This window comes from Theobroma cacao, chromosome 1 (assembly GCF_053813885.1).
Source record: "Theobroma cacao isolate CCN51 chromosome 1, ASM5381388v1, whole genome shotgun sequence".
Taxonomy (NCBI): domain Eukaryota; kingdom Viridiplantae; phylum Streptophyta; class Magnoliopsida; order Malvales; family Malvaceae; genus Theobroma; species Theobroma cacao.
The window spans coordinates 12,937,231-12,959,207 of NC_142639.1; the positions used below are offsets into that span (position 1 = coordinate 12,937,231).

The following is a 21,977-nucleotide window of genomic DNA, read 5'->3' on the forward strand; positions in this document are numbered from 1 at the left end:
CCCAGGTTTTTTTATGGGGCCTTGGTCAACAAAACAGGCCCATCATCGAACTTAGCCAGAAAACGAAAAAAACCTTAGCCAAAATACAAAAAAGAAAATTTGTCAAGAATGGGATTCGAACCCATGCCCTTTCGGACCAGTACCTGAAACTGGCGCCTTAGACCAACTCGGCCATCTTGACATTATTATCGAGTTTGGGTCATTAAAAAATTAATAGTTTGTTTCAAATTATAATTTAAAACATTTAATATCTTTGGAGATTAGACTTGATTTAGTAAGTGGTTTTACCAAAGCTCAAGATTCCAAATGCTAATCAAACAATTTGTGTGAAGTAAATTCACCATGCAACTATTTAAGAAAATTTTATTCACCACAATTTAACTTGCACCAATTATACAATTTAGTCTCTCGTACTCTTTCAACAAACTAGCAAATAGATTATTGGAGCCAATATCCTTTCACACATATATATATATATCTCACAACGTTCATTTTGTTAGGCTTTAAACTAAATCTCTAAAGATTCCAAGTTATAACATTTAAAAAAAAAAAAAGAAGCTTAATTTGTATTTATTGGTAAGAAAAAAAATCAGACTTTTGACTTACACAAAAGTCTTAGTAGATTCCACATCATAGTAATGTGATATATACACCAGAGCACTATGAGTATTTTAAACATATTTAAGTCGCATAAGACATGCTTTCAAATTGAGTGAATAGAATCGCTTGTTTTGTTCGAATTTTGAAATCAAAGAAAAAAAAATTCTTTCATCTTCAATATTTCCTCCATGCAGTTTCAATTAATTGACAAAAATAAAACTTCAAAATCACCTCGTAGTGATTGGAGTCCCACCTTCTTCACTTTATCAACTCCTTGAAATGAATTTTGTAAAATCTTATTAACTAAGAAATCAAATACTCAAGTGTGACTTCTTTTGCATAAATTACATTGGAGAGCTTACAAAATATAATCATCCAAACTTGTATGGATGAGGGTGAGAGCTTGTTTATCCTTGTTCCTGGATTTTGCCAGAGCACCCTTCTCAACCTTGTGTTGGATCATAGTCCTTATCTATAATCTCTCACGTATCTGGGAAAGTGGTTTTGATACCACTTTGTTGGAGAAAGAGGAAGATCTTTTGAAATTCTTCTTCTCACTTGCATTCCAATGGCCCCGTACAATAGGGTATTTATAGGTACAATAAGTGACTCTTGACATTTAATTACATATACCACAAGTAACAAGACATACATGAATAAATATACGCAATACACCTATACAATGAATTTAGACACAAAAAAAAAAAAAATTAAATTATTCCAACAGAGAGTAGTCTCCCTTATCCTTATGGAGACAGCTTGGATGAGCGAAGCTGAAGATGAGAAAACATGCATCCACGGAAGGCTTAAAACGATGCCAAGATGATACGATTCCTTCCTACCTTGTGTGATCACTTTGATTCTCTGGTGTGTCAAAAAGTAAAGGAATTAGTAAAACTGTTAATGTAGTAGGATCATTGCGGTGGCGAATTTGATCACTAACAGCCGCACACCTTGCGCATCAAACAACTTTGAAAGAAATTAGATCAACCCGGGATAGATGCTTACAAAGCAGAGGTCAAGATGCCCACATGTTCCCCGCTAGTGTTTTCTCATCACCATCCGCGTTGTTCATCCATGTTTTTTCCAAGTCAATAGGCAAAGCTCTTTCAGAGGGAAAGATTGTCGGCCCAATGCCCACCCCATTAGCTTTCTCCCCATCAATTACGTGTAGTAGGATTGGGGTTTTACCAATTTACAGCCTGTAAAACAGGTTCAAATTGATTCCTCACAACCAATTACATAGTGATCAAAGGTCGGAAAGGTGATGTTCCCTCCCCTCCCCTTTTTTGTTTTTCAACTTTTGGGCTATTAGCTATTCCGAGCTCCTCTCGCCTCAGCTCTTTCCATTGCAATCAAAGAATAATATAAAGCAAAACATAGCATATGAATGCAGCAAGCCAAATGGTCTCCCTTTACGGTGTCCCTATCATAATATAAGCATTACTCGTGGTTGAACGCACGAGGAAGCAACTTGTATCATGCTACTTGTCAAAGGCAAGCATAGAGTGATTTTCCATCCAGACAGGCATTGGTGGAGATACAGAGATTGAGATAGACAGACGATAGCATCATCCAGAAATCATCAAAACGGCACTAATCATGAACATGGCTTGCATATTTAGTCTGTACAAAGGTTTGTGTAGTTATGTGTTTTCTCAATGTATTGCAAGCAAAGCAAAAGGTATGAGATCAAAATTCAATTCTAATTGTCCATTTCAATTTTCCACAAACAAAGTTTCAACCTGTTCCACAAAAGTTTCAATGGAGAAAGAATCAGCATATGTCGTAACTTATTCAGAGGGACCCTAGATCGGTATCCCTTTTAATGTTTCACACTAGTAAATCGACAAGAACCTCAGATACAATCTGGCTGAACAACAAACCCAAATAATGGAAGATAAGGAAAAAAAAAAAAAACACAAAGCATACCTGACAAGAACCCACAACTTTGCCAGAGCCATTACAGAACATAAATTCTAGGGAGAAAAAAAAAATAGTCTATATCCTTATGTATCGCCGCCTCACATGAGATGCATGATACATTTCTGACTATATCCCGCAATCTGATTTTACATCTCACTCAAGTACCCAAAAAAAAAAACCTAAAAAGATAACTCAAAACTCAAGCCTTAACACAAAATCCCTTGTAATCTCTATCTCTAAATTTAATTCTCCAAAACAGGCACACTCCAGTTAGCTCTAGATAACCAACTTTCATTTAACTGAAAGATATAAACGAGGGAAATGTGCAGAATTCACAGATCACCTGCTTCACAAGATTATCTTCACCTACAGTATTGTGATAACCAAAATAATCTTCTAGGTAGCAATTCCTGAACCAAGAGAAAACCAAATTGTGTAAATGTAAAGAAAAAAACTCAAGAAGTACTGATTACAACAATCTTTTAGAAAGTACATTAAAAAACATGTTTTGGGAAAAATCTAAAAGAGCATTTGGTTTCTTCAAAAGAACAAGATAGTACTAGAGCACTTACAAGCGGGATCAGAAATTTCTAACTTCAATTAGTAAAAAAAAGAACAAAAGTTGCCAGTTGCTGAAGCATAATTGTTGAAATAATACACATATAAAAGACCATAAACAAATTTATTGCAACAGCAGGCAATCAAATCTATGACTGTAAGGCCAAAAAGAGCAGTCAAGAAACTCTGCACATCAGACAATAACTCAATAATACAGACTCTGAGTCCATAACCTTTTTCCTTAGCCAACTAGTGGATTCTATCAGAATTCATTCTATCATGTGCTCTAAATACCATGCTTGCCTCAAGCCATGAAACCCTTTTAGCATACGTTGAAGAATTATTGCTTGTCAAAAGAAAATCCAATTCTAAAAGAACTTTAGAATTGCCAATCAGGACTACAAGATAGGCCACTCATATGAAATCTACTTAATTCAATCCCTCTACAAGATTCTTGAGTAGATCCTTCAATAGAAGACTCTGAAAAGAATGTCTCCTTGCCCTTTCTTTCCAAGACGATTCCTTTGCTTTTTCCTTTCCTTTCCTTTTAACTTCTTTAGAATCCAATGGTTGGACTGGATCATAGGAGTGAAATCTTTCTGAATTCATAAATCCCCCATCCATTGCAGAAGTCTATACTATAAACTTAGGCCATTCATATAATAGCTACAGGACTTAATCTCGCAACCCCTAGGAACTTTGAACGCTCCACCTCCAGACAAGTTGGGGTTTATGGTTTGGCTACTCTTTTTCCCCAGTCATAGCAACTTCAAGAGTAGCAGGATTACCAGATATCCAATGGTCAACTCAAATATCAATCTACTTCTTCTAATCATTTTAGTTATCATACATTTAAACTTCCATGCAAAGTAAATTAAAGAGCATGCAAATATGCATCAAAGTCTTATATCAACCACTACCCTAACCATCACTTTCTTTCCTTTTTCATTAACTTTCTATAAATTTCAGAATAGAGATGTAAAAAAAAAACCAAAACCCACCCAGTCCACCAGAATATGAGAATATGAGGAAGTCAAGGTGCAAATGCAAGTTATCATGCTATATTCACATATAGGCTTAAGTATAAAAGGATGATAATAATTGGTCTAATGTTTCTATAGCGGCTCCCTTCCATCTTTGTGTGTGTCCTACCATATGCAGACAGCAGTGCTTTTAAAGACATAAGGCACCTTCAAAGTGCTGGGACCTTAAACACAAGGCACTGGAAAAGCATTCACCTCAAATGAAACAAATGCTACAGGAGAAGGCTACCTCCCATTGTGCAGCCCATAATATCACATGTACCAAAAAAAAAAATTAAAGAGTTCTGATTTTCAAGTACAAATGATCATAGACATTTAGTTTTTTTTTTTTTTTCTAAATAACCAACATTAATAGCAGTAATAGCTAGTGAACGAAAGTCTATCCAACGGTTAATAATACTCGTTAAAAGAAATAAGGCAATGGATAGTCTTATTCCATGGAAGCCCTTACCCCAAACTTGACAGGACAGCTCTATTTTTAACAAAAATTCACACATTGACAAAGTTAACCTTTTCTCTATTCTGGTAAAATAATTATAAAAACAAAATGCATTGTCCTTCTTTATCGATTAAAAGCATTGTTTATAATCAAATATAACTTGAAGAAGAAAAGGAAAAGACACTTGACTAAGACATGCCTCTTCCACCTTCTACCTTTTGAAAAGAAAAACTTGCATGCTGGTATCATTGAGCTGCAGCCTAGGCATATCTATGTGTGAATACATACATACATACATATATATACATACATACATACATATATATATATATATATATATATATATATAAAGAGAGAGAGAGATTTCAGGTATTTTTGTATAACTGCATGTTCTACAACAGTTGGATACAAACTAATGCTTTTATGGAAACAAAATATAACGCAGTTAGTTTTCTTATTAGTTACTAGAAAGAGAGAGAGAGAGTTCATATAGGTGCATGTTCTACAACGGATGGATATAAACTAACACTTCTATGAAAATGAAAATAATGCAGTTGGTTCTCTTCTTAGTTACTATCATGTTTTCATGACCCTAAATTAACTAAAAAGAGGAAGTAAGAAGTGACAAAAGAACCTCCATAAGCAAATTATGGTGCCTCACATCTACAAAAAAAAAAAAAAAAAAGGGACAAGATTTAAGTGGCATGTCTAGAAAACAGAATGATACCCCTCTGTCAATATCAAGAGAAACACGGTTAAAGTTCAACTGCCTGTCATATGAGAAACATAGAGCTAAACCAAACCCATGCTAAATCTAAATGTGCAAGGCACAAATTCAACTCATTTGTCTTTGCCATTCAATTCTCAGGCATCCTCCTTCTCTAAGCACTCTGTTCATTTTTATGCTTAGGAACCTGATCACACCACAACCAAGTGGAAATATTGTAGAGTTGACATGAGACCACTAAGCCATTTAACATGAAAGGGCCAATGAAGTTGAAGGGGAAAACAGAAGATGGGAGAGCAAAAGCAATTGCTTCACTTTGCCTAGCCCAAAAAAAGGAACAAAAAACCAAAAGACCAAAAAGCAATCCACAGAAGGTGGAGGAAAAAGAAATACGTCCTTATAAGACACATTTATATTCTCTCCATAAAAAATGATCTAAGACTTTGTTTCTGTCCCAACAAAAAAGTTTTCAATGAACATTACTGAAAAAGGACTTGAATGGCGAAGTGCTAAGAAGCATGGGAAAAGTTCTGAGAAGAAAAGTAACATTCCAAGACAATCACATTAAGGTAACAGTAAAGAAAAGATTTTATAGGTGCCATGAAAAATGACTGTGACAAAAACTTAGAACTCTTGCAATCAGTTGTCAAGGAATCACAGGTGTGTGTCTGTGTTTAGAAAAATGAGAATGTAACACATTTCTTTCAAGATGTTTACGAAAAACTATATTTGCAATAATTCTTTGACTATTCATAGCATGCAAACACTAAATCACAATGGAATGTCTGTCCAAAATCACAATTCACACATGCACAATAGCTGTGTACCATGTCAAAGATTTTAGGAGTTGCCTCTGAAACCATCTATTTGCATGACTTCCACTTGGAATAGGTCATACAGGAACTTAAAAGGTAAGTTACACAGAGCTCCAACTTGGTATGTCTAGTGAAGAGCTTTGTTCAAATTAGAATTGCACTTTAAACTTTAAAAATGCTAAAGAGATATCAAGGAATTAAAGATTGATAACAATTCAAGCAACGGTAGGCCAAGAAGATTAGCTGAAAAGATGAGAATGAGGTGGCACAAGTTAGAAGTAAGAGAGGAAAACTGAAGAGAAGGGAAAGAAATACAGAAATATGGAGAGAGAAAGGCAGAAAATTCGAGGAAAAAGAAAACCAGAGGGAAGGACAAGTAGAGAGAAGGAATTTAATTCCAACAACTGAATATCTCCATAATCCATCATCAAAACTCTTTAGAAAATTATAAACTTACATATTTATAGCTTACAACCTATAAATCCTAACATAATATGAAATAAGAAATATAACCCTAAAGGTGCTACTAATTTCAGGAAACCAATTAGCGCATCTGAAATCTTAAAATTCGAGCTTAAACATAGGAAGTATTCAAGCAGCCAAAATAGCTATTTCAACTTGTGCAAGAACAAACGTGTTTACAATAGAAGGAGCAATAACAAGATAGATCAAAAATGTTTTCTTTGTCTGTGCTATTGTTACTCTATGAAAATATCTTTGTACAAGACAACTATTATTTTGATACAACAGTTTCAACATTAATATCATAACTTGAAAATTTTAGGAGCCTTAATTATTCAACAAAAATTTCCATTATCTCTTTTTCTCTACCCCCGTCTTTGAAGATTTAAAGATTTATTAAAAGTTACCAAATTATATAACCAATTTCGGAGATGTTATGAAACCTGTCAAATGTAAATGCTATACACATTACAAATAATAACAACATTCAATTAATAAATGAATCATATAGTCATTACGTTCAAAAGATGTCTATTGATCTTGACAGACATTGTTCTTCTATAACTAGAAAGCAAAGTAAGCAGCTGTTAAGAAATGAAAGATCATACTACTACAAGGCATGTGTTGCCAAATTTAAGACTTGGACCCAAAGAAAGATAGCTTGCAGAGTCCTAACATAAAAGTTTTTAAGGTTCTATTTAGTTATGCTTCTACAACATCTAAACAAGATTTTGCAACTAACCTCCTATGAACATCAATAATAATTCTTTAAAGTTAACAGGAAATTTCCTCAAGCTGAAAATCTCTTACAGAAAAATTTTAGGATGCTAGTAACAAGTCTTACCTCTATTTGATTGTCTCTTATTAACGCTATAACCACCAACATAACCAGGAGAACTTTTACCAGAAACATCAGAAGTGGCACTACCAAGTCCATAGCCAAAGGAACCAGAACCATCTCGCTCAGACGTTGATGTTCGCCACGTGGTGTCACCATAAACTGAAGCACCACCATAAAGGTCTGCAAAGGCTCCATCATAACCACCATTTGATGTTGTGTATGATGATGTTGGTGGCACATTTGTCCCACTGTTTCTTCCATACCCTGCTGTTCCCAACCCAAAGCTGCTATCACCACTTCCATAGCCAAAATTAACACTATTGCTAGGAACATTATTTCCTCCACCTTGACCGGAAATTGCAGAAGAACCCCAACTAATTCCACTGCTTCCAAAGGCACTTCCTCCGATACTCCCACTTCCAGATCCCATATATGCACTGGAACTAGCAGCATTTGTGTTATAATTAAGCCCCCCAGTTCCCCAAAGATTCCGGGTCACAGAGCTGAAAAAGGAAGAATTACCTCCACTACTTGCATCATACCCAATAGGACTACCAAATCTATTTGTATTACCAATATAGTAAGGGCCCAACCCCCGTCCATAGCTGATATTACTACTAAAATTTGCAGTATTTCCAAAACTTGGGTTCAACCCTGGCTCAAAGTTCACGCCCATTCCATAACCAGAACCAAAAGGAGGAAACCCGCTTCGACCACCAGCAACAGGGCTGAACCTACCATCCATCCTAAGTCCATAGCCTCCAACACTGCTTGGAGTATATCCCTGAGTGTAACCATTAAGAAAGCTGTTGACCCTATTCAGACCATAGTTATATCCACCAAGTGGGCTACGACTAGGACCAGGTGATAACTCTTTGGGAACTGCTCGTTTGACCTCAACCATTTTACCGTTCAGTTCATGGAAATTTTTTAGCAACACTCTGTCCACTGCCTCTTCTGAATCATAAGTGATGAAACCAAAGCCCCTAGGCCTTTGCGTGTTGTGATCATACATCACCACAACATCTGTGATGTTCCCAAACTGATCAAAATACTTCTTAAAGTCACTCTCTGTGACTGTAGATGCTAAACCTCCTACAAAAATCTTTCGTGTGCGGCCTGGACCAGGCGAAGCATGGATGCTGCTAGTGCTTCTACCCATAATGTTCTGGTCATCCCGAGGAACTGCCTTCTTTGCCTCAACCTGAGGATAAGTAACTCGATAGTGAAAATAAAACTTAAACATCACAAACTCCTTCAGCTCAGTATAAGTAATTTCACTAAATGAATAAAATTACAAACAAAACCAATATCATTGCAACAAAAAAGATACATAAGAGGTAGCATGATTACTCTTGGTTCAAATTTGAATTAGTTGGAGACAGAACCAGAATAATACCAATTCCTGCAATTACAATATCAGGTTCATAACTCCGATAAGGAATTGAATTTCATCCTTTGCTACAATAACCTATTAGCATCAATGATAGTACATTGCACAACATTAATCTAAAAAAGTGTGCTTAAAATCAACAACTTACCATCCTGCCATCAATGTTGTGTTTCTCCTTGATGACTCTCTCAGCAACAGCCGGGTCAGAGAAGACAACAAAACCAAAACCACGGGCACGGCCTGTGGTCCTATCCTTCATGATCACTGCCTCTACCACTTCACCAAAACTACTAAAATATTCCTTGAGACGCTCCTCATTGGTGTCCCAAGATATCCCACCAATAAATAGCTTACCATTCTCAGACATCTTTTTCTACATTCCAGAAAAACTAGCTCCATCAATAGAAAGTCTAAATTTTCCACAAATGCAAATCAGACACACACTCTAACATAAGAAGGCCAAATTCATTACTGGATCCAATGCAAGACATCAAATTTAATTGCAACGACAATTATAATAGACCAATCAAAAATTAATACCAAAAGAACCTTCTCAGTGAATCATATTAATAATAACATATATAAATTGTGTCTTTCATTGACCTTAGCAATCCAATCACAATAATGCAGATACAATTCAATACCTTTTATTTTAACAACAAAACTGTAATCCGATACAAAATGGAAATTTTCTCTCTGATTCAAAATTTAGAAACAAACAGATCCTCCCAGGATCAATCAACCGACCACCCCGGAATTTAACTTCACCTGGAGTTCAGAAATGAAAAGGCAAAAGCAAAAAAGTACCCAGACAGATGATCAATCAGAAAATTGATGTAGCTATAAAACTTTTATTGAAAATTAAAGCAAAGGATCGAAAACCCAAATCCAGATTCAGCTAAAAAAAAAACCCACCAATCAAAGGAAAGCCAAGTGCCAAATCTTGCAAAAAACTAAGATCTGAGAGGAGGCACAATAAGAATAAGAATAGAGGAGGTTAATTTCATCCTCTTTCTTCTCTTCTATTTGCCTTGCCCCCCACAAATAATATTTCCTTCTTCTCTCAATTGTGTCCTTCCTTATAAAAATCTCAATTTTTTTTTTACACCCACAATGCAAATTCAGTTAAGACAAATATTTATAAAAATTTGTATCGTATAAATGCAAGAAAAAAAACACACTTTGTTTAGATAGAAAAAGAGGAAAGAGAGAAATGTTGTAGAGAGAGAAAGGGAAGATTTTCAAGGGTATGCCGTGAGGAATATATAGAGAGAGGGAGAGAGAGAGAGAGAGAGAAAGTCTCTCAGAAAAATGGAGGAGAGAGCCTGATATTCTTTCTTCTTTTCATTTAATTTTATATATTTTAGGAAATCGGTTTGAAAATTTTTATGTAAAAAAAAAATAAAAAGGTTTCTTTTTTATTGCAGTAAAAAAATGAAAAAAAAAAAAAAGAAAAGGAAAGTTTTTCGTTTTTTTTGGAGAGAGGTTTATTTGATCTGATAAATTTGGTGGGGAGGAGATTTGGCTTGTCCTCCCTCCTTTTATACTTATTGGGATCATGTTACTCTACTGCCGCACCTCCACGCGCGTTAATGCTTGTCTCCTGCATGCATGAGAGTTTCAGGTCCATTCTACTCTTATTGGACTTTGTTTGGGTCCTTTTTAAATTGAAGCAGGCCGTTGGATTTTCGTTTTCATCAATTGATTAATAACAATGATCTCATTCGGATCGTTGATATTTTTTTTATTTTGTTTTTAGGTGTACGAATAATTCAACTCCAGCAGCAGTATTGTCAGAATTGATCTGAGTTTTTTTTTTTTTCTTTTAACTTTATTTGACTACTTGTTTTTGAAATTAATACTTTGAATTTAAGTTTGGTGCATTTGAGATAAACGTCAAGTAAATTAAATTAGGTAATTTCTTTTATTAATTTTGACCAATGAACTACCGTATCTTGTTTTTCTTTAATTACTAAAACATATAAATATTAAAAGTGGTTTTGATGCTACTACGATGAAAGAAGATCTTCGGTTTCAATATATTTTATGTTAAAAATTTTAAACTTTTTTTTTTGTAAATTTTGATGATTTTATGATTGTTAACATAAAAAAATTATAAAATATTAATTTTAAATTAAGAGAAAATTGTCTTTTAACATTAAGAAAGTAAAATTTGCAATGTTGTCTATAAATGTTAAATATTACTCTTAAAATTATTATATTAAGACATGTGTAAAATGTGAAAATATATATAAATAATATTATTAATATGTATGTGAAATTGTGAATCGTGCAACTTAACTAGTGTGGGGATGAGCATCACGACCGAAGACCTAAACTCCAATTTCATTTTTCAAAGAAAAAAAAAAGAGGAGAGGTCCATTGCTTGTGCGGGTCTAATTTGTCCATTTGTTTTATTTTTTTTATTTTTTTCTCTAATTTTGTTAAATTTTGTTTAGGATTTTTTTTTGGGTCAAGAGCGTAAACTATTAAATTTAAGTAAACATGTTTTTGGTTGTTTATGATAAACTTAAACTAGCCTTTTTAGGTCATGGAATAAATTGATTTTTTTTAATAATTGAGAAAAAAGAATTAAAATTTTGCTCTTTAAACAAAATGATTATGTACCAACCAATAAATTAAATGTTCAGATATATAAAATAATTTAATTTATATGTGAATAATTTGAGCAATACAACTTAATAACATAAAAAGTAGAATAGCAATTCAATATACTATCAGATAAGTTTCAGAAAAACAATAGTAGTGGTGAAATTTTTATTCATCAAAAAATAAGATTAAATAACATATCTATTTAAATAATTATATTAACTTATTTTTTTAATAACTCTTGAAGCATACAGTTCTCTCTTTTTTATTAGAAAGAAAAAAGAAAAAAAGTATGGAAAATACAATTTGGTAACGTTTTTTTTAACCCAAATCAATTTCAATCCGTCTAGTTGATAATTTTCTTATTTTCTTTTTGAAGAGATAGTTTAAGACAAAATCAAAACATAAAAAAGTAAATTTATAATTGACTAAAAATATATAATAAAATATAGCATAAATTATAAGATAATTAATTTAAGCAAAAGTAAAATCATGTTTTCTACAATCTACAAATTAAAATAACATATTTTAGCTATAATTTTTCAAAAAATATTTATCTATTTTTGTATCCAAATACCATTTTACTTTTGCTTATCAAAACAAAACAAAACAAAAAAAATAGTACACGAACCAACCAAACTGCCTCTTGCAAAATATACAGTATTCCGCTTTTTTATTATAAAAATTATAAATTATCTTTCAATTAAAAAAAAGAAACTTAGTATTTATTAAGCTAGCATTTTTTTTCTTTCTTCTCCCTAATCATTTGGCACATATATTACCTGATATAAGAAGCACATATTTAATACCAACGCAAATTATTTGTCAGAAAAAGAAAAAAAAAACTTTTGCACCAAAAGCGAACACTCATTCAATATTAACAAAAGCCAATAATTAATCTCTACAGGTGGAGCCTCGTGTAACTATGAGATGTGACTTTCTTAAAATTTTATATATATTGTATATTTTTTAATAGTTTCCTCTATAAGCTTTAATTTTTGTTTTTTTTTTTTTGTCTTTAATCCTTAATGAAAATTGACTAATTTCGCTTACTTCAACTTAATTACTTATTTATCAATTATTATTTTCGGTATTACTTTTACCATTTTGGCCTAACTCCAAGTAGTTAAGTAGCTGGATTTTCCTTTTTTGAGTACTTTTAAGGCTGCTAGAATTTGCTGTTACCTGCTGTTAATTAGTAGGCAATTATGCCAATTACCAGCATTATATTGGCACAAAATCAGTGTAACCCAGTTAAGTTAAAACACAACTAGTATAACTGTGAGTTCATTCATTCAATTTTTTTTTATTTTGTATTTTTGTCTAATTCAAATTTAAAATTAATTTGAGCTAATTTTTTTATTAAAAAATTATTGAAATTGAAAGTTGAATACTAAACTTAACTTCCTTTTTGAGTTGAGCTCATTTATGAGTTCATAAATTAACTTTAAACAAACTCATAATTGAAGTTCTTATTTAATTTAGTAAACATAAAAGAAGATGATAATTTAATCAAAGTTCGAACTCATTTACAAGTTACCTTGTAATGTACAAGTACATTTCAAGAATAATCTTATTAATAAATCACCTATGTATAATATGTTTTATACAAAATAAATGCTCTTGTTTATTAAAGAGTAAAATGAATGTAAAGCCATGCGTTAGATTATTAGTTAATTTAATAATTTTCCTTTAACGTAACAGTGATTATTGAGCACTCTACAAGGAGTTAGGTGTGGCATTTGCATGGATGGTGGATGGAAAACTTCAAAGCTGTAGTTATATATATTGGATAAGGGAAGATGATTAGCAGTCGAGCATCTTTGCTTCGTGCCCTCCACGAAAGGTACTTTGGTTTTTCCACTACCTAGCTGGCTTAATTACTCCACCTATCGTCTCATTACTTGCCAAAATTTGCATAGCCCTCAAATACGCTTTCCTTTTCGGTTAATAAAGAGACAATTTAGAATTACACAAGGAACAAACAAATTTATTTCATCTGAAAATAAAGTTGGAGTTTGGAAATTAATTGAGCCTTTTAAAAGCAAAGGTAGTTGATGCCAAATTTGTCCTCTTAGAGATTGCAGAAGAATCAAGGTTTTATTTGGAGGTTTGATTCGTTATGTACAAGAGCTAAGGTTAGTGGGTTACATGGTTGTTGTCCAGCCTGCCACTAGTTGGGATGATGTGATGATGGGAGAGATACATCACATGCAACATAAGACTTGCATTAATTAAATGATGTGTAAAGAGAGATATGCTTTGTCTCCCCTTCCTTCCATTCATCTCCTTGCTTGCTTGCATTTTACCTTTTCCATCTAATTTTTAATGGCACACATTTATTTGATCAATGTCTATGCCTCGGAACTTACCTCTATTTATTTTAAATTTTGAAGTTTTACTTTTCATATTACAAATCACTAAAAAAAATTTACTCCATAGAGTATTTGGTGTATTGGTGCTAAGATTTTCCAAACCTAATTTTTATATGTATTTTCATAGAGGAATGTCGTTAGTCAAACATTCCTTCTACCAAAAGAAATGTTCAAATCGACTCAAGTATTGAATAATTACGGCCATTTGTTGCTCGTGGATATTTCTAATTTAAACCATAAACTTTGTCCAATATTGTAAACAAGCATTAATGGATGGGTGGACCAAACCTAGGACTCAAGTAACAGCAAAGCTAGACTACCAGGCTGTAAGTCACCTATCCTCCCTTTTGGGCTGACGTTTAAATCAACCCCAGCCCTCAACCAACACCATCCCTTTGGTTTTTAGCTGTGCTTTTAAATCAATAACTACTAAATTATCAAAAGGAAAACATAAATATAACATATTCAATCATTATTTTCTTTTTATATATTTTGACTGAAATACTGATTAGATAGTAAAATCCATTTATAGATATAATTAAGGTTCTTCTAGATAGGCGGTTTAAGGCCTGCATAAAATTATTCAAATGATGAACCAAAAGGACAAAAAAATACCTATGAAGTTTTTCAAAGAATTAAATTTAATTAGAATTGCATGAGTTAACATGATCAAGGAAATATGTTTACCAAAAAGGAAACTAAAGATATCCAAATATATAATCTAGCACAAATATACATGGGATATTGATTTAGGCGGTCGCATCTATCTATCTATATTACCACTATAGGTGAGGGAAGAGCTCCGTAGTGGATAATTGTCCCTTTTTTTTTTTTTCTCTTTAGGCTTGGTTGGTTAAAAAACGAAGTCGTTTGGACTTCTAACTATATTTAGTTTTTAGTTCAAGGGACACAAAAGAAATTTTAGATTTCTTAAAGGTGGTTTTAGGTTTTTTCTTTTTTGATATTTTGGGTGTTGTGAATTTTTTAATATTAATATTTAATGCGTTGACAGTGTATAGTTTTTATACACTATGATATCACCAAATCTTGACACTTCATTAATGAGGTAAAAAAAATAAGATCCACTTTTTATTTCTCTCAAAATAAGAAGACACTATGACTTAAAAGCCTCATTAATGAAATTTCAAGATTTGGTGGTCTGACAGTGTATATAGAAACTATACATTATTAGTACATCAAATGTTAAGCCATTTTTTAATAGGGCAAATTTCTTCTAAATGCTTAAGGTTTTACTATAATTTAACTCAAGTTCTTTAGATTTGAAAATAGATATTCTACCCCAAATAACAAACGGCGTGAACATATATGTCACGACCCAATTTCTCGGGCCATGACTGGCGCATGAGCTCAATAAGTATAGCTCACTAAGCCCAAGCAAGCCTATCCATTTACCTTTACTTAACAAATTTATCATATCATGCATACACACACACCTTTTTCCGTGTGTGAACTGTCGCAAAGTGAGAGTCCGGGAACCCGACCACCAAACGTAGGCGAAAATTAAAATCGTTTAGGAGTCACCACCAATCTTTTTTATCTAGGTGTGATTGGTCACCTATTAACCCGATTCTATCGACGAAGTTCTAAATTGATTTTAGATTCATCGACAGAGTGAGAACTGGTCCACGTTTTTAGAGATTGGTTCGGGAGTGCGGTTACGCACGGAGAAGGGTTAGCACCTCCGTGACGCCCGTTCTACGAACGGTACCATTTAATCTCAAGTCATCTTAATATAGCCTTCTCTTAGTTTAATCCCTACTTTATTAATTAAATTTTTATTAAATTGACAGACTGAGTTTTTTTTATTTGGTTTTACGTATGCACATGATGCAAGCGTAAAATGATGTCATGACTTGTTTATTTTAAATGATGGAGTCGGTAATCTTTTATTGAAAAATTATTCGAAGACCATCCCAACGCTTTGGTGAAATCTCGAAATTTTCTTCACCTAGAGATATTACCGGAAGAACTCGTCTCTACAAGCTCCTCGGAGAAATCCCATCATCGGGATTCCCGCACCATTTGCAAAATAAATGTGGCATGCAATGACAATATAAAATGATGAAATATACATGACCGTGTTTATTAATTAGTTGGTTGGTAATATTAACATGCTTAATAATTTCAGGTAATTTATTGACTTATTCATATATTTATGATTATTATTTATTATTATCATTATATACTATTTTAAACAACAATTATTCGGACTAATGGGTATAGGAGTATAGAATTCGGACTTATCCCGACGCTTCGGTGAAAATCCGTTTCGAACTCCGCCCTTAAGTGACCCACCTGAAAGAGACAACTCTTTGCCCCTATTAGGTGGTAATACTCAAGTAATTGTTCCATTTATTTTTTTTATTATTATTTTTTATTATTTGCAAGCCTCTAAATATATTTATAATATTTTTTATTATTGTTATTATTTATATATATATTTTTCTTAAAAAAATCTATAGGTATTATGAATTTTCTTTCTATTTATTTATTTATTTTATGTATATATATTTATTCTTCTTTTACTATTATTTTTATTTACTACTATCATTATTATTTTTTAGCATTAAAAGAGACATTTATATATATATGGCTAACTTTCCTAATGTGGTTCAAATCATAATAAAAAATGTAATTTTTTTTAAACAAAACGGGCTAACTTCAAATTAATTGAAATAGGCCCAAACCAAAGAAAATGGGTTATACCTTACTAGGCTCAAATTAGCCCAACCCGCCGACCCGCAGAAGCCCAAATCTGTTACACCCGGCCTGCCTCCTGAGATCCACAAAGCAGAGTTCAAAACGCACCGTTTGGTGCTTGTGGGGCTGCTCAAAACGACGTCGTTTGGGCCTGGACCTTCCAACTTCTGCCACTCCACTAAAACGACACCGTTTTGCTCTCCTTCCTCTAGGTATAAAAACTCTTTTTAGCTTTTTTTATTCATTTTCAAATTTTTTTTCTCTCTCTAGCTGGCCACTCTCTGTCTTCTCTCTAAAACCTTCTTTCCTCTCTTCATCGACGTCTTTTCTTCTCTCTACTCGCTGGCCTCTCTCTCTCTCTTCTCTCTACTTGCCGGCCTCTCTCCGAACACCTACTCGTCGGCCTCTCTCTCTTCTCTCTAATCGCCGGCCTCTCTTCGAACACCTACTCTTTACCCGCCGGCCACAACAAAAACTCTCTTTTCGTTTCACTTCTTCCCTTCTTCAACTTTCAGCCGGTAGCCTCCCTTGACGCTAATCTCCCTGCCGATTCTCCCCTACCCAAAAAACTTTTTTCTACCCTTAAACTCCCATCTCCCTCATTTTTCAGATCTCACTAGTTTTCTTTTTTGGTTTTTTCTTTATGTTTGTTTTGATTTTTTTGTATTTCTTTGCTTGTGGCTAGGTAGCTTCTGGTGGTAGCTTTTTGATCTGTGTTTTCTGCCCCCCTCGTTTGGTTTTTGCAGGTGGTCCTTAAAAAGTCGGGTTGTCCAAAAATTTGGACAACCCAGCGATGGGGTTCTGGCACCAGGGAGTTGGTGGCCAGAACCCCATCATGCGTGGTGGTTGGGGGAAGGGATGGCTGGGCGTATGCCCAGCCATCCCCCTTTTTTTATATATATATTTTATATATTTTTATATTATTTTATATTTTAGTTTATTTTATTATAATTTAAAATTTTTTATTTATTTATTATTTTTTTTAGGTGTCTACAGTTGCCCCTCTTTGTACATTCTTGAGAATCAAGGATAGTGCAAAGACGTAGACACCACATTTGGCTTATTTCGAAGCCAGTTGGTTTAATCAAATCGATCTAGACTCGACTTATCTCAAAATAAGTTCGATTTAAACAAAAATGAAATTTCTAGACTTGATCTGGGCTTGACCCATATTAGAACAAATTCAATTAAAATTCCTAGATTTAACCTAGGCTCGACCTATCTCACAACAAGTTCGATTTAAACAAAATTAAAATTCCTAGACTTAATCTAGGCTCGACCTATCTCACAATAGGTTCGATTTAAACAAAATTAAAATTCCTAGACTTAATCTAGGCTCGACCTATCTCACAACGGGTTCGATTTAAACAAAATTGAAGTTCCTAGACTTAATCTAGGCTCGACCTATCTCACAATGGGTTCGATTTAAACAAAATTGAAAATCCTAGACTTAATCTAGGCTCGACCTATCTCACAACAAGTTCGATTTAAACAAAATTGAAATTCTTAGACTTAATCTAGGCTCGACCTATCTCACAACAGGTTCGATTTAAACAAAATTAGTGCTAACTTAATTGAATTAACATAAAATGAAAAAGACTCAAATCTTTCCGTCAAAGTTTTACAATCTCAACCCTTTAGGTCGAGTGACTTTCTACCTTCGACGCTTGGGACATGAATTAATTTTGATTCTTGTCGAGTGCGTGGCTAGGCATGTATGCATGATTGACATGATAGAATGCTTTTCATGTTTGTGATTCATTAAGGTTCCAAGACCTTTCTCTTGCTTCATCCGATTTTTCACTGCAACTTTCGATCTTCTTTGCCTGTTTTCTTTCCTCTTGTAGAATTCAGGTAACTCCAGATTTTTCCTAAGTACCATCTCTTTTGACATTTGACTTTGCCTTAGGTTCAGGGCTCTACCATTCCTTTTTTCATCCTTAAGTCTTTTGTTGAACAATGAGTGTAATTTCTTGCTTAATTAGTTTATTTCTTTTACCAATTATCATTCATTTCTATGACAATCACTATGTGAATCATGGGATGGTAAATAACGAAAGGGTTAAAATAAAGAGGCGAAGGAGAATTTCATATATGAGAAATCAAATAATTCAAGGCAAAAAGAATTTACAGGGCAAACATTAGATCTTTAAGTAATGAACACTCAGACCACTAAGAGAAAACAATCTAATATTCGACTTCAAGAATTGTCCTTGTTTGATGCTTTGAGCAAATCTGTAGGTTACAGATTCCCTAGCTTCCCCTATTTTGTGAAATTGTGGAGCTCCATTCATCGTGTATTTCTACCTCAATCTTGTGTTCCCTTTAGGCTGACATCTTCAAATCCATTTTAATTTCCTGCTTTTTGGCCTCAAGCTGCCCTTTTCGGGTTTTCAGCACGAACCCCTTTCATTTTTTTTTTAAGCATAGTACTTCTTCACCGCATCCGCATTTATCGGATTAGGCAAATCTCCCCCATCCATGTCAGCCAAAATCAAAGCTCCTCTTGAAAAAGCCTTCTTTACCACATATGGCCCTTCCCAATTCGGCATCCACTTTCCCCGAAAATCAGTTTGATTAGGGAGTATTTTCTTGAGAACCAACTCTCCTTCTCGGAACCGCCTAGGATGAACTTTTTTCTCGTATGCTCTCATCATCCTTCGTTGGTACATCTGACCATGACAAAGAGCCGCAAGCCTTTTCTCCTCAATCAGATTCAATTGCTCGTAACGGGAACGGACCCACTCAGTATCTTTCAATTCTGTTTCCATCAACACCCTAAATGATGGGATTTATACTTCAACAGGTAGAACTGCTTCTGTACCATACACTAATGAGTACAGAGTTACCTCGGTGGAGGTATGCACAGAAGTTCGATATGTATGTAAGGCAAAAGGAAGTTTCTCATGCCAGTCTTTATAAACTTCAGTCATCTTTTCGACAATCATTTTAATGTTTTTGTTGGCTGCCTCTACCGCTCCGTTCATCTTCGGACGGTAAGTTGTCGAGTTATGATGCTTGATCTTGAATTTAGTGCAAACCTCCTTCACCATCGCACCATTCAAATTACTCGCATTATCAATAATGATCCTTTTCGGCAGCCCATATCGACATATGATCTCCTTTTGGATGAACCTGCACACCACCTTTTGTGTCACATTGGCATAGGAAGCTGCTTCTACCTATTTCGTGAAATAATCAATGGCCACCAAATGAATCGATGTCCATTAGAGGCTTTCGGCGTAATAAGTCCAATCACATCCATTCCCCACATTGAAAATGGCCAAGGTGCCGTGAAAACGTGCAATGGGGCTGGTGGAGCATGGATTCTATCAGCGTATACGCGACACTTGTGGTATTTTTGAGCAAAGTTTATGCAGTTTGATTCCAATGTCAATCAATAGTAACCAGCTCTCATAATTTGTCTAGCCAACATATGTCCATTAGCATGAGCTCCACAAGTTCCTTCGTGGACTTCTTTCATTATTTTGTTGGCTTTCGCAACATCCACACATCTCAAGAGTACTTGATCTAGACTCCTTTTGTAGAGTACTTCTTCGCTAAGGAAGAAACCCATTGCTAATCTTTTAAGAGTTTGCTTGTCATTATCCGTGACATTCTCAGGATATGCCTGGTGCTTGATGTATTGCATGATATCATGATACCACGGCTTACCATCAACCTCTTCTTCAACATTCAAGCAGTGTGCGGAGACTTCACGGACTTCTAAATCAAAAGGGCGTACATCAGCCACCTCTTTTATTTTGAACATCGCTGCGAGGGTGGCCAAAGCATCAGCAATCTGATTCTCTTCTCGAGGCAAATGGTTGAAGCTGATTTCTTTGAACTGTTGGCTTAATTCTGTAACCAGCTTTTTATATGGAACTAGTTTAGAATCTCTAGTTTCCCATTCGCCTCTCATTTGACATATCACTAAAGCCGAATCTCCGTAAACATCTATCGCGTCAGCTTTCATCTCAATTGCTGCTTGTAATCCCATTACCAATGCCTCATACTCTGCCATATTGTTAGTACAATTGAAATTCAATCTCGCCGTGGCTGGATAGTACTTTTTATTTGGAGAAATCAATACTGCCCCAATTCCGTGCCCTAAAGCATTGGATGCTCCATCAAAATACACCTTCCATGGATTAAGTTCATTGGGACCACCCTCTTCTATATGCAAGACGACAATCAAATCTTCATCTGGAAAATCGAAACTTACAGATTCATAATCCTCATTAGCTCGATCTGCAAGGAAATCAGCGATGGCGCTCCCTTTGATTGATTTTTGGGACACATACACAATGTCATACTCAGACAATAGCACTTGCCATCGAGCTATTCTTCCGGACAGGCAGGGTTTTTCAAAAATATACTTGATGGGATCTAATTTCGCCACCAACCATGTTGTGTGATACAACATATACTGTTGGAGCCTCTGGGCGGTCCATGCTAGTGCACAACACATCTTTTCGAGCGCAGAATATTTGGACTCATATTCCATGAATTTCTTGCTCAAGTAATATATGGCCTGTTCTTTCTTCCCAGTTTCATCATGTTGTCCCAATACACATCTCATAGAATTCTTGTTCACAGTCAAATACAAAATAAGAGGTTTTCCAACCGTCGGTGGCACCAACACCGGTGGATTTGTGAGATATTCTTTGATTTTATCAAAAGCTATTTGACATTCTTCATTCCACTCTCCTGGATCACGTTTTCGAAGCAGCTTGAAGATTGGATCGCATTTGCAGGTGAGTTGGGATATAAATCGAGCAATGTAATTCAACCTCCCTAAAAATCCTCTCACTTCTTTTTGTGTTTTGGGAGGTGGTAGCTCTTGAATAGCTCGTATTTTATCTGGGTCCACTTCAATTCTTTTTTCACTTACTATGAACCCCAACAATTTCCCAGAAGTTACACCGAAAGTGCATTTTGCAGGATTCAACTTGAGTTGGAACTTCCGCAATCTCTCGAACAGTTTCTTGAGATTCACAGTATGATCCCTTTCTGTATGAGATTTTGTAATCATGTCATCCACATATACCTCTATCTCTTTATGCATCATATCGTGGAATAAAGCTACCATTGCCCTTTGGTAGGTGGCGTCTGCATTCTTCAATCCAAATGGCATTACTTTGTAACAAAACGTTCCCCACATGGTTACGAACGTTGTTTTTTCCATATCTTCGGGTGCCATCTTAATTTGATTGTAACCAGAAAAGCCATCCATGAATGAGAACAAAGCATGTTTTGCTGTGTTGTCCACAAGAGTATCAATATGTGGCAAAGGGAAGCTATCCTTCGGACTCGCTCTGTTCAAATCCCTATAATCGACGCACATTCGAACTTTTCCATCCTTCTTAGGAACTGGAAATATATTAGCCACCCATTCAGGGTACTTAGCCACCTCTAAAAATCCAGCATCGAATTGCTTTTTTACTTCCTCTTTAATCTTCAGCAA

At 34.6% G+C, this 21,977-nt stretch overlaps 1 protein-coding gene and 1 non-coding gene across 2 annotated transcripts; both read right to left on the minus strand.

The window, feature by feature from the left end:
* Window positions 1–100: 100 nt before the first annotated feature.
* TRNAL-CAG (transfer RNA leucine (anticodon CAG)) lies at window positions 101–181 on the minus strand. The gene has a single exon. It is a non-coding gene; the product is annotated as a tRNA-Leu (tRNA).
* Window positions 182–2,365: 2,184 nt separating this feature from the next.
* Window positions 2,366–9,183, minus strand: LOC18612423 (RNA-binding (RRM/RBD/RNP motifs) family protein). The gene is made up of 3 exons (XM_088807718.1): window positions 8,953–9,183; window positions 7,415–8,615; window positions 2,366–2,936 (listed from the first exon to the last, which is right to left on the minus strand). The coding sequence occupies exons 1-3, from the start codon at window positions 9,169–9,171 to the stop codon at window positions 2,923–2,925; spliced, it is 1,434 nt and encodes a 477-aa protein (XP_088663844.1). The 5' UTR covers window positions 9,172–9,183; the 3' UTR covers window positions 2,366–2,922.
* Between the last annotated feature and the right edge of the window lie 12,794 nt (window positions 9,184–21,977).

Bases quoted from the DNA above. Each gene is read 5' to 3' on its own strand.
- LOC18612423 (XM_088807718.1), bottom strand. From the start codon at position 9,171: ATGTCTGAGAATGGTAAGCTATTTATTGGTGGGATATCTTGGGACACC. The intron at 8,616-8,952 runs GTAAGTTGTTGA...ACTTATCCTCAG, and splicing joins ACAACATTGATGGCAGGATG to GTTGAGGCAAAGAAGGCAGT.